The following is a 12,931-nucleotide window of genomic DNA, read 5'->3' as shown; positions in this document are numbered from 1 at the left end:
GGTGGTATTTTTTATAGTAATTTAAGCAAACACATTCCTAATGGAGTTTTACTTATCATTGATGTTAATCAGAATAATGCATACAGGCTAAACCCCCATATTTGGATGTTCCTATATGCATCCTTTGACGTCCTTGACAAATTCTTTAAGCTATTTACAGAGTTGAAGCTTGTTGACTTCAAAATCTTCTGACTTAACTGCATGCCTTTTTGACTGTCACCAAATAAATGGTATTGTACATATTCTTTTAGGGTGCATAAAAAACTCTCAGAACAGTATCCAGTACTGTAGTTTTATAAGTAGTTATGACAAAAGAAGTCAACAGTCTTGTTTACTAAGTTAAGAGTCAAGATTTTTTAAATTAATCTTTTCAGGTTTAAAAAAGTACACAAATTATAAAATGAGAGTCGCAGCCTCTACTGCAGCTGGAGAAAGTGCTTTGTCTGAAGAGAATGATGTGTTTGTGCGAACCCCTGAGGACGGTAATATGTTGTTTGCAATGATGATTTATTTTCTGTACTGAACTTTGTGTTTGTTCAAAAAGAAGATTAGCACACACAAAAAAGGGGGAACAAAGTGTATGGATAAAACCAATGTTGAAATTATTAGCCTTCTATTAGTCAGTGACTTCATTCAGACCATTTTTAGATAAGTGCTAAAGAAATAATAATGAAAGCCACGGCATGACCTGCAATCAACTAATTTCAAATATGACAGAAAAATGGAAGGAAAGCTGCAGAGCTGAGGCTCCCTCTCTCAAAATAATATGTCCCTAGCACCAATCTAAATCATAATCTTTGTGATTCCATTTTCTCTTTTTCTTTTTGTCATCATGTGTAAATTAGGTTGGTTTTGAAGCATATGGGCATTTCAACAATTCATAGGCTATATTTCTATTTGCAGGCAAAGATGCTGATAAAGTGAAGATTTTTTAATGATAAATATAATAAGCGGTTATTTTTGTATAGGTTTTATTAATTTTAAGACTGGCCAATAATTTTAATGCCAGGTATAATACTACATTACAAAGATTTTTGAATCTTCCTTTTTTACTTGCAAGGCAGTTCCAACCCATGAAGACATTGGGGCAAGAGCTGGAGTTGTCATTGGCTTCTGCAAAGAAAACACAGGAATTTGATTTGCAGAGCAGAGCCATGAATATTAGTCTTTTCTTGTTTGTATCAAGTTTGTATTTTCATTGGTTTCAGCAGATATTTCCAGGTTTACTGAGGTAATGCAGAGTGTGATAGCCCAATTTTTGTTTATCTCTCTCATTTTCAAATGTACTACAATACAAGAAAAATAATTGAGTGTCAATAAAGGAGAGAAAAAGACTACAGGATTAAAAATTATGGGTATTTATGAAGCTTAGGTGATTTGAATAACCACAAAAATATCAGATTAAATCGTGAAACTTAAAATAGTTGCAAATCTTCTTAAAATTTACATTATCCTATGCTTTTAGTATTTTTACAGAGGAAAGGCATATCACAAGAGAAGAAAATTACTTATATTTTTCTCTCTGAAACCTTGCCTGTGAGTGTTAAAGAAATTTTTCATAGTAGAGTTTCTCTGTTCACAGCCAGCAGCCAACTGCTCATTCATTCAAAAAAGAGGGGTGCAAGGCTTGAGGAAACTAGTGAGAAACCCACCAAGAATTCTTGCTTTTTTATAAGGCTATGCATAATTGTTTATCTTCTCCTTCTTGTTGTTTAGCTTTTCTGAAATAATTCAGGCTAAGATTCATGTGTCCTGATTTTAGCCAACCTAGGAACAGAAATTTGTTTGACTCTTGAAAGGAAAGATGCCTCCAAATAAAAGATTCACTACAATTGTCTTAGATAACTTGCATTAGGATGGAAGAAACAAGGCTGTTGCATTTAAATATTTTACCATGCCAGATAAATGGCAAAATACATTTAAATTAAAAATTAAGTTTCTTCACATGGGAAATATTCATGTGGGTAGTCTTGTCATCCAGAGAGCAGTGATCTGTTACAGTTAACAATTTCATGTGCTCAGAAATCAGGAATGAAAGTGATTTGTAGAACTTTTTAGGCAAAAAAAAATCATGATGAATTCTGAAATATCTGCAAATGGGTATTTGTACACAAACTGAGTAGATAGTATATTTTTATCTTGATTTTGCAGACTATTTCAGGAGTGAAGTGGTGAAGCCTTCAGAGGAATCAAAGTTGACATTCAGAGCTGATTTTATTCATAAGTGCAGCCCACACACTTCTTCAACACTTCCATGCTTTATTAGCTCACTGGAGTCACATGAACTCATATGTTGCTAATAGATTTAGCCACACACCACCCTGGAGATGGACTTGCTTTGTGCATGACCTTCACACCAGAGTGTGCAAGATTTACACAGGGTTCACTAAATGGAATTTAGTTTCTGTGCATGCAGGCCCTTTCTTGGTTCAATAATTGATTGAGTGAAGTACTAAGGGTTATTTACATAGAAAGCAGTAAGAGGTCATTAATCCAAGTTTAAAGAACTGAATATGAGGAAGACAATGAGAGGATTTGCATGAGACTGGTAGAGAGAAGAAATTTTTTTCTTAATAAGTGCAGTTTCAGATAGATTTAGAAGTGGATGAGAAAAGAAATTCCACAAAAGCTAAAGTGTCATAATACAAAAAGATGCCTAGTTTTACGAGTAGAAAACAGACATACCAAAATTAAATAAGGTAAAAAGTGGTAAGGCTTTGAGGAGAGTGAGAAATTGAGTGTAACTGTTTTGGTACAGTTAGGATCCAATGCCAGAATCCAATAGGTTTATGATCTCAGTTCTGTATTCAGTTACTTGAAAAGGCTTTTTTTCTGATTTCTGTATTGCAGAACCAGACTCCCCACCTCAAAACTTAGAATTAATAAATGTAACTGCGACAGAAATAAATCTGAAATGGTTACCACCTGAGCAGCCTAATGGTCTCATAACTCACTATGAAGTTCTGTACAGTGATTCCAACGATTTTTTTATTAAAAATGCCTCATCTACAAGTATATCACTAAGTGAAATGAAGCCATATACTCTCTACAACATCTCAGTAAGGGCATTCACCAGACTTGGCTATGGGAATCAGTCATCTTTTCCACTTCTGGTCAGAACTTCTGAAACTGGTGAGTATTTTTTAAAAAATTAAATTTTTTGACAAGAAGTTGCTTTATGATAACATTTGATGGCCAGAAGATAAATTTCAATAATTTTAAAAGTATTTGCTTACTTTGCAAGGCAATGAGTTCGAATCCCATTTTTCTCTTTTATATACGAAGAAAAAGAGCAAGGCCAGGTGCTTGGTAAGGGATCAGGAGCCAACAGCCATGGGGTCCCTGGGCCAGCTGAGCAGAGGCCTCGCTAGCCAGGACTTGTCTCACCACCCTGCAGCAAAGCCCATGGGGCAGGCAAGGCATGGCAGCCAGGGCCAATCTGGAGTGCCAAACACCTCCTGCTGATGTGGCAGGTCTGAGGTCAAGAAAGAGGTCAGGAAAGAAAGTTCACAGGTTCAATGACAGTAACCAAGCCAGACAGAGCCACTGGGCTCTGCCAGTGGGGCAGGCCTGCAGTGGGGGAGCCAAGCTGAGGCTGGGCTGCCATGTCAGGCAGGGACTGGATCAGTGGGTCCATGGCCAAGCACAGCCATGATAGCAATGAAGCTGAATTGAGTTCTATAATTCTTTTATGATCTTGTTGGTACTATGTATGTCTAAGTAGTTTTTATCTTCAAATTCAGCCTCTTTTAAAATGTATTTCATAAAAAAAAAAAAAAATAGGATACAAATCCAAATATTTACAAGGCGTTTAATTGAAACTGGTTTATAAGAATTCTTTCCAAATCAATGAAACTGACTGAAATCTACAATTTTTTTTCTTCTAGTTCCTGCTTCTGCACCAGAAAACATAACCTATAGGAACATCTCATCCATGGAAATTGAATTATCATTTTTTCCACCATCCATTCCCAATGGAATCATACAGACCTACACAATATATCTCATGAGGACTAATGGGACTGAGCAAAGAGTTATAAACACTACCCTTCTGACACTACGTATTACAGGCCAGTATATAATGATCTGGAACTTATGGCAACTGTGAGTTTTTCTGAGAAGTGTGCAACAGACAGAGGTGTAATAATTCATTGATTGGACCTGATCCTTCTTGCCCTTACAGAAAGTTTTTTGCTCCCTGTCCTGAGAAATAACTTGTGTCCTGTCATAATGTGGTGAAATTGAATGGTATAGAGTCTAACATATATCTCACTGTATTTTAGATTTTTAAAGTACAAGGAACTTCAATAGATATCTTTGCAGACGTATCATTGTAACAAAGTAAACTCTCAAGTCACCTAAAAATCTTTCTGATCTTATTCTGAATAAAACTTCCTTTTCCACTCACCTTTTCATCTTTTCCTAAGTTCTGTCATTATTGCTGAGGCATGGCACAGCGACTGATGCTGGGAGCTCAGTACCTTTACTGCTACATTTTCAGAGTACAGCCAAGGACAAACTGCAAAACATTCTAGGAATATGAAGTATAAACTGGTAATTAGGTCTTTGCCCCTTCTTTTGCAAAGTATTTTGTGTTCCAAGCTTTCTCAATGCTTATTTCAGTCTATAATGACACAGATCAGTGTGATAGGCTTATTTACTACTTCAAAAGTACTTGCAGTCCATTAAAAAATAATTTGTTCCATTGAATGGTTTTTTTATTGAATTATTCATTTTTTGTTTAGATTTAAATAAATATACAGACTATACTGTAGAAGTTTCTGCTAGTACCACAACGGGAGAAGGCGTTCGTAGTTCGCCTCTGCATATACTAACTGATGAAGATGGTAAGTCAGAACAGAAGATTCAGTGCATCATTTTCTACCTGCATTCTTAGTTTACTCTTAAACTTTATGTCATATGTTTTTAAGTTTTATGCATTTTTGTTGGCTGTTATGTCTCTCCATTTCTATCTGTACCTCTGTATCTACACACAAGCATATCTATCTATCTATCTATCTATCTATCCATCTATCTACCAATATATTTATCAGTACAAGCTGTATGAAATGTTGCAATTGCTGTGCATGGACTTTTGATCTTACCAATATCTTATGACTCTGAAGAATCTTAATTTACTTACTTTATTTTAATCTAATACATGACATGGTAGAATTAAATATTATATTTGGTTTTTCAGTCATGTGAGAGCTCAGGAAAGAAAAAAACCACAAAAGGGCAGTTTGAATGGTCCAAGGACATTTCTGTGGGGTTTCTTGAAGGGAGATTTTTGTATTATTCTAAACAGATGCATATACAGGTACACATTGATAGATATGAAATTATTAATATTATGAAAATGCCCAGAGTCCGTCATCTGTAGCACTGGACTTCCAAATTGAGCTGGGACATGTGCAGGCTGAGGGTACAGCACAGTTGTTGCAACCCCTGCTAATTTTTACAGTAGGTCACAAACCAACAGAGGAACCTTAAAATTGTAGTTGCACTTTCAGTACACGGTGTTGTAGTGTTAAGTTATCATTGGTCACCTCTCTAGTTTCTGCAGTAGCAGAAAAAAAATCATAGCAAAAATTTTAACTTAGGTGCTGTGAACCACATTTTTGAAAAGGCTGTGCCTCTTCCTCTCCTTTCCTTCAGGAGGAAATCTCTGGGAGCCTATCTAAAGAGGCATTGACACAAGCAACTCACCAGCCACACCATCAGTAAAAAAAAATTGCTTAAGAGTTATATTGCTGGAGTAGACTGAAAAGAGCTAGATTGGATAAATCCATTTCTATTTAGCAGAGATTATTTTTATTTAGAGTAATGTAGTTTCTATTCTTTAGCAAAAAAAAAAAAAAAAAAAGAAAAAAAAAAAGAAATTCCCTGAATAAGAATTGTAGAATTAACTAGACATGTCAAAAACATGACATTCATCATATGATAGATCTTAGTATAGCCACTGAGGATAATATAACAAATAAAACATAAAATACAGCTGTCAACATTTTTCACCAGTAAATACACTCACTGAATGCAGTGAACCTTTGTTCATGAAAAATATAAAATAGTTTTTTCTATAATATAAGGAGTTATAAAACCTTTATGCCAACTTTCAAGATAGTGAAAGGAACAAGGAGTAAAAACCAACAATATTTATAATACACCACATGTTCCATATTCACAGGAACACAGTGTTCCAAGGTTCAGACCAAATGTTTCATAGATTTGCTAATAGTTATGCTCATATTTTCAATTTTCATGCATGACTACAGCTATGACCTGAATTTTTAGTGCATGATGCTCTTTGATTTAATTTGAGAAAAACAAATGTAATTCTAATATTACTTCATAGTGATGCATAGGTCCATGTGTCAAGATGTAGATAAAGATTAATTTCTCAATAACATGCCAATAATAAAGCAGAATAATTTATGTATACATTAGTTATTTGTCCTCAGTAAAATTAATAAGAACCTTAGAACAAATTCAAACGTGGTCTAACATTTTCATTTATTTAAAATGTTTCCCTGCAGAGTCGGAATATGGTGTCATCTAGGGATCATCTTAAAATTAATTTTAAGGACCTCAATGAATGTCTGTCTTTTCATTTGCCCTTGTAACATGTAAAATCTATGAATGTGGTCCTTATTTGATGGAGTGAATAGACTTTACTGCTGTTTAGTATCCCACAATTTTATCATCTCTCAATGCTATGCTTATCCACTTTTCCACCTTTTGGCATTTTGTATAATTCTTTACAGCACCTTTTTTTTTTTCCTCAGGGGAACTATTATGCTGTATTTTACATGTGTTCATATCTATAAAGCTCTTGCTTTTACTAGAAGAGAAAAAAAATTACAGCAATGTACTTGGGCCGTAGGTGAATCACTGTGACCTAGCCATTGCTCCATTTTCTCATGAAGTACTTTTTCCATTGAATCACAGAAACAGATGTTCTAACAACACCATGCAAAATCTTATTTTATCATCTGTCCGAAAAATGAAAAGAAGCTGTGCCTTAACATTAGCTGATGGATACTGTACCAGTCTGGTACAAGGTTAACTTTCGATTACAAATAATTCAAAGCCTATTTAAGGATGTTGTGTATCCCACTGATCCTGGCTGTTTAACAAGATGTTGTATCCTGTTGTCTCATTTTATAGCTCCAAGTTCTCCTCCACAAGCCCTCTCTATAAAACAGTTGTTGGGTGTCACTGTGAAGTTGTCATGGAAACCTCCGCTGGAGCCAAATGGAATTATCCTCTATTACACAGTTTATGTCTGGTAAGATTTTTCTGGAAGCACTTCTAAGGATAAATGTTAATCTGTAACCTATCAGGAATGTTAGGTTTTTGTTACACAATATGTTGAATACATGTTTTGGGAGGACAAATATCTATCCAGCACTTAAAATACTGGACTTTTTTATATGCAAATTCGGACTAGCGAAAAACTGGGGGAACAATTTCAGCATTCTGTGAGCATTTTAAACATTTTTTTCCAAAGGTTATGCTACAGTAAGTGAATTCAGATTTAAACTAGAGCATGGTGCCTGTTTTCATTATATTCTGATTAGGCCTGCTGCAAGGCAGGGTGCAAACCCATGCTGAATTGTCAAGGAGATTTGAAATAGGCTCGAAATAGAGAAATATTTTCTCCTTTTATAGAGAGTGTGTAAGAGCCATGTTCAGAGTTTTCATATGTGCTATCAATTATGTCTACTCTTATATTTTATATCTCTTACATTCATAGCAAACACGTATCATTAACAGATACTTTTCATTTATTGTGTTTTAGTTTTTTCTATCTAATATTTTTTATTATTATTATTTTTTTCCTCCTGTCATATTTTTTCACCTTTCCAAAGGAGTTTTGTCGCTTCTGTCCTATTCCTTTTGCAGCTTCTGTCTTATACCTTGCAAAACATAGCTTGTTCTAGCAATGTGTCATCTCTTCAAAGACCTGTAACTTCTACTGGGAGTGAAAATGTTTTTTATTGATCACCTTTAATATACTGTATTTATGCTTTGCCATTTTATTGCCACTGCTAAGGTGCAGGAATACGAAATACTAAAGTGCATAAGATGTGAACCAGATGTACAAATCCTCAGTTGGTATGGGCAAACTACTCTTGAGCTTACATTATTTTATTGTTATTTGACAGTTTTGGGGTGGGGTGTGACCTCAGTCGCTATTTTTTTTTTTAATTATAATTTCTCGTTAAGTTGATGATAAAGTGAAGAGGAGAAAGCTCTTCTTTCCAGAAAAGTTGAATTTGTCTTCTCTTGTTAGTTCTACTCCACTGAGAATGTCTGCTGCTTTTTAAAATAATGACTGTCCTCAAGCTAGGGAAGAGTTACTTTATTATAAGGGCTATGGTTTTGATGCATGCTGTGTTCAAAGACTTGAGTTTATGCAACTGTTCATCCTTATGTTCCCTTATAACTTGCTGCTTTTGTTACTGTGAGAAAAGATTTAGACAGAATTATTAAAAAAAAAGAAACAACTCTTAAATTATCAATCTTTCTAAATATTGCAATTAAGCAATCACACAACTTCTTGATATAAGCCTTGCACATATTCTTTTTGCTCTGTCTTGTCTTTCCTTACTGTGCCATACCTAAATTTAGAGAGGTTTTAGGTATCATGTTAAGGCAAGGACACTGGAGAAAAATTCCCTTTGCCTTCAAAGGGGTCATAACTTCACTCCTTCCTTGGCAGGGAGAGAGGGCTGTGGAGGATGGAGAGTAATTTTAAGTATTTAAAAGAGTTGTCTATATAAAATGCATATGTATGTATATATATATATGTCTATATATAAATGCATTGCAGGGGGAGATTTGACAAGGCAGATTGTCATGCCATATAGTTGCTGCTCTTGGGAGGTATTCAGTATATTTTGGAGGAGACTGTTAATCCCAGTGCTTCTCAATATAGCAGAAAGGAGGTTACTAAAGTTGTTAAATAAACATTCCTTCACTTCACTTAAATATTTTGCAACAGTTATAAAGAATTTGGTAACCTTTCTTTAGCTGATTTAGAACAAGAATCCATAATTAATAGGATAGAAAGTGTGATATTTGCAATGTTTTCAGTTATATTTTATGGAATTTGTCAGAGGTCAAGGTGCTAGTAGGCAATAAAGCAAATTTCTTCTTTCCTTGAGCCCAAAAACTCATATTCCTTAAATGTAATTTTAGATTATTAAAGGTGCAATTAACAAAATCGCTGAACTTGTATGTAGCTATTGTTTTTTGGCATTATCCTTTTCTGCAAATTTTTGTGAGATACTAATTGACTACGTCTATTTTGAGATACAGTTTTTTAAGAAAATATGGTACCTGTCTTTGTCAAGTGGAATTATGCAATTTCTTGGTATCTGTGTGATCTGCATTTTTGAAAAAATGTGATTTAAAACCTTTTATTATTTTTCTTTAGTAAGATTTCTTAGCTTAACTTATTCTGCTAGGTACTTTCTCACTGTCTGTGAAGGCTGCACTCACTTTGATCAGTGTTTTCTTATTTTTATTGCAATCTCAGTTGTTTCTAAACAGAAAATCAGCTTCCCTTGAAATACATCAAGTTTTTGTTTTTCTTTCTGTGCCTGGTTGTGGAAATGTTTTTTGGCAACTCAGATGTAAGAATGCAGTTACTCAGAGTAGAAATGTTAACAACACTAAGCTGTGGATTTTCTTCTTACTTAAATTATAACCAGATACATATTTCCATACTAAGAATAAATTGGGCAAAGATCCAGGAAAAAATGTCTTTCTTTGTATAGAGTTTGTTAACTGCAGCTGCAATCTCTTGTAAATTTTACTGACTATTAAAAATGTCAGAAGTTTGGGAAAAATCTCTGTTACCAAGAGTGTTTCCCATGTCAAGTGACATTCCACTCAAAATCTGAGGGTTAGGAAGGATTTTTTTTCATTCTCATACATTTTCTCATTCCAGTTGTTTGTTAATGTAACCTTATTTCAAATATATTAGATGGTGATCTTTGCTAATGGGACAGTCATTCAGTTATCAAAGGATGAAAGTCTAGTAATTTTGAATTACTTTTTGCCTTTTTTTAGTATTAGAACACATTGTCATTTGTGAAGAGTTTCACAGTGACTTCTGGAGCAAGATATTTGGTTTTAATTATCAAATTATCATCTCTCTATGAAATCCTATTAGAGTCACAGGACACGTACTCATACAGAAATCTTTGAAGGAATGGAATGTTAGGTTTTTATTTTCCTCCTATTTTTTTCTTAAAAGATTATATTAACTTTACAAGGAATATAAGACTTTTTGTATTCAAGTTATTTCTGTACCTTATTTTACTTTCTGATAATAATTTCATACCTATGCTAATACCAGCATTTTATTAATGTTACATCTTACAGTCTTTCTAGGCGGGTTTTGACCTGACTGGATTTCCATTCTGATCCTCTGCTACATTCCACCAGAATTAACTCAGCACCAGCTAATTCCTGTTCCATATCATCTTCTATTATTCCATTTATAACTTCAGCCTTCTGACCAATTTCACAGAGTCACAGTAGGGCATGCTCCCTGCTATAATCTTTTTATATTTCACTATTCCTGTCCAGGGAGACAGTTTAGTTATGCCCTACTGTGTCCTTCCCAAGGGTACCACATAACCATTTGAAAGTAGTTAATAGATAGCAATACTCCTCCTTAATATTTCAAATAACCATTGTCTTTGTTGATGTAATTTGCAAACATATTTCTGTAGGGTTTTGGGCTGTTATTTTTTTTAAGAAACAAAATGAAGAGCCCTACTGTGATGCCATGGTACAAAAGTTAGGTTTTCACCATAAAAGAGAAGAAGTTTTCCTAGCCTCTTTTAAAAAAAGCTAAACTACTTGTATTTAACATGATACTACATTTTTCATTTTTACAAAAAATGCCATAATTATATATATAGAAAGAAATGGTGTGTGTATACAATTAATAAAATACTTTCTCTTTAGGAATAAAATGTCAAAGAGGAGTGTAAATGTAACGGAAACATCACTGGAATTCACAGACCTAGAATATAACTATAAGTATAGTGCTTACCTAACAGCAAGTACAAGATTTGGAGATGGCAACATAAAAAGTGATACTATAACATTCAGAACTTCTGAAGGAGGTAAGCTTATATACAGTATGAACCTTTATTTTCATTCAGCTTTAAAATTCTGTCAGCCTTATTTGAGTTAATAAAGCCAATGAAGTAGAAGTGACATTTGATTTGTAAAGGACAGACATTCTACCATCTCTGTGGCTCTATCTTTGTGTATACATGTATCTATGGCTCTATAAAATTGTGATAGGTAATTCTATTAATTTACTGAGAAAAAAACTTAGCATTTCTCTTCAGGACAGATAAGATCCAAATAATTTCATTCTAAATTTTGAGATAAATAATATTATTTTTGTAATATATTTTAATAGATCCTTACTTAAAGCAGCTGTGATGCAATTTCTGATAGGGAAATACTTTACTTAGAGTATCCCTCTCAAGTCTGAAGTATTTTTAATTTGAAAATGAACACTCTAAGTGTACATTGATTTGTTTATTCCATTTTAATTATTTTATACTTCCAGCATGGAAAGTGACATTTATATGATTGTATGATATACTGTGCTTTGAAAGTCATTCAGTTTAATTTTTGTTTCTGGTTTTCCATCAATCATATTGCTATAATCTGTTCCAAAATAGATAGTATGCAAGCATACTTCAAAATCACTCTGCATAGATATAAACAATTCCCCAATGCAGAACCACTTGCAGGATTAGCCATCCCTCCAAAATCTGTCTATGTCATCAGGTTGTCAATATTCACAGTTGCTACTGAAACTGGTGTGGGAATATGAATTGTCTTTATAGGGACAGACTTTAAGCAACTGGTTCTGGAGTTCCCCGTCCAATTAATATTTTAATATTTTACACAAACAAGAGCAGCACAAAGCAAGAGAGATACATAACTCATAGTCTTCATTACTCTACTACAAGTTCTATAGAGCACTTTCTTGGATGATGAGAAATATGGATTTAAATTCTCCTAAGCTGATTTAAGGAATTGAATTTAACTCTCCTACATCTCTGTGTTACTGAGAAGAACCATATGCTGCTATTCTTTATAAACAGGAGGAGGGACTAATGGAAGAAGGCTTACAGAGGAGTTCCTGCGCATTTAATAGGATGAGAAAAGAGGAAAAAAGATAAATTATCATACTGTCCAAGCTTAAGTATCTGGTCTATCTACATGAGTTGGGAGCTTAAATTCTGATTATAATCAGAGAAAAAAAGGCTTTAAATTTAGGTTTTGTGAAAAAAATCCATTTTTTCCCTACCAACTGTACTTGGAGTATAGACACATAACTCGGTCAACTTCCATGTCTGCAAATTAGATTTTTTATGTGCACAAAGCAGTAAGTACAGGACAAATTCTGTAAGAAAAATCTTATCTGTTTACAAATGCAGCTAAATACAAATATGGTTGAAAAAGTGTTTTAAAAATTCATTTTACGTATACAGTTTTATTTCATTATTTTGTGAACCAGTTTCTACACCATAATCAGAAATACATTTAATTTTCCATAGAATGATGTAAAATCTACTATAACGGATGATCCTCGGTTACTAAAGTGTATAAAACCTTGAGGTACAAAAGCTTTAGGTATGCTAAAACTTAACATTTTTCCAGCACCAAGTGATCCACCGAAAGATGTCACATACAGAAACCTTTCTTCTACATCAGTTATGCTATACTGGTCTCCTCCTCAAAAGCCTAATGGAAATATACTGTACTACTCAGTTTATTTCAAAAACAATTCAGGAATATTCATACAGGTAAGCTTATTTTTATATTCTTTTGTAGAAGTCAATGAAATGTTCTAATAATTACTTAAAGATTAAATCAGGTTTAT

The 12,931-nt window shown here is 33.8% G+C and overlaps 1 protein-coding gene across 1 annotated transcript in view; it reads left to right on the top strand.

The window, feature by feature from the left end:
• Positions 1-12,931, top strand: part of PTPRQ (protein tyrosine phosphatase receptor type Q) — a 100,000-nt gene that overhangs the window by 16,777 nt on the left and 70,292 nt on the right. The window contains exons 13-19 of the mRNA XM_053978311.1: positions 375-482; positions 2,851-3,132; positions 3,888-4,070; positions 4,746-4,847; positions 7,168-7,288; positions 10,987-11,147; positions 12,709-12,854. Coding sequence (XP_053834286.1) covers positions 375-482; positions 2,851-3,132; positions 3,888-4,070; positions 4,746-4,847; positions 7,168-7,288; positions 10,987-11,147; positions 12,709-12,854 — 1,103 coding nt within the window. The remainder of the gene's footprint in view (positions 1-374; positions 483-2,850; positions 3,133-3,887; positions 4,071-4,745; positions 4,848-7,167; positions 7,289-10,986; positions 11,148-12,708; positions 12,855-12,931) is intronic.

The sequence above is a fragment of the Vidua macroura genome, chromosome 5 (assembly GCF_024509145.1).
Source record: "Vidua macroura isolate BioBank_ID:100142 chromosome 5, ASM2450914v1, whole genome shotgun sequence".
Taxonomy (NCBI): domain Eukaryota; kingdom Metazoa; phylum Chordata; class Aves; order Passeriformes; family Viduidae; genus Vidua; species Vidua macroura.
The sequence above is the reverse complement of the archived record's forward strand: the minus strand, read 5'-3'. Positions and strand labels throughout refer to the sequence as shown.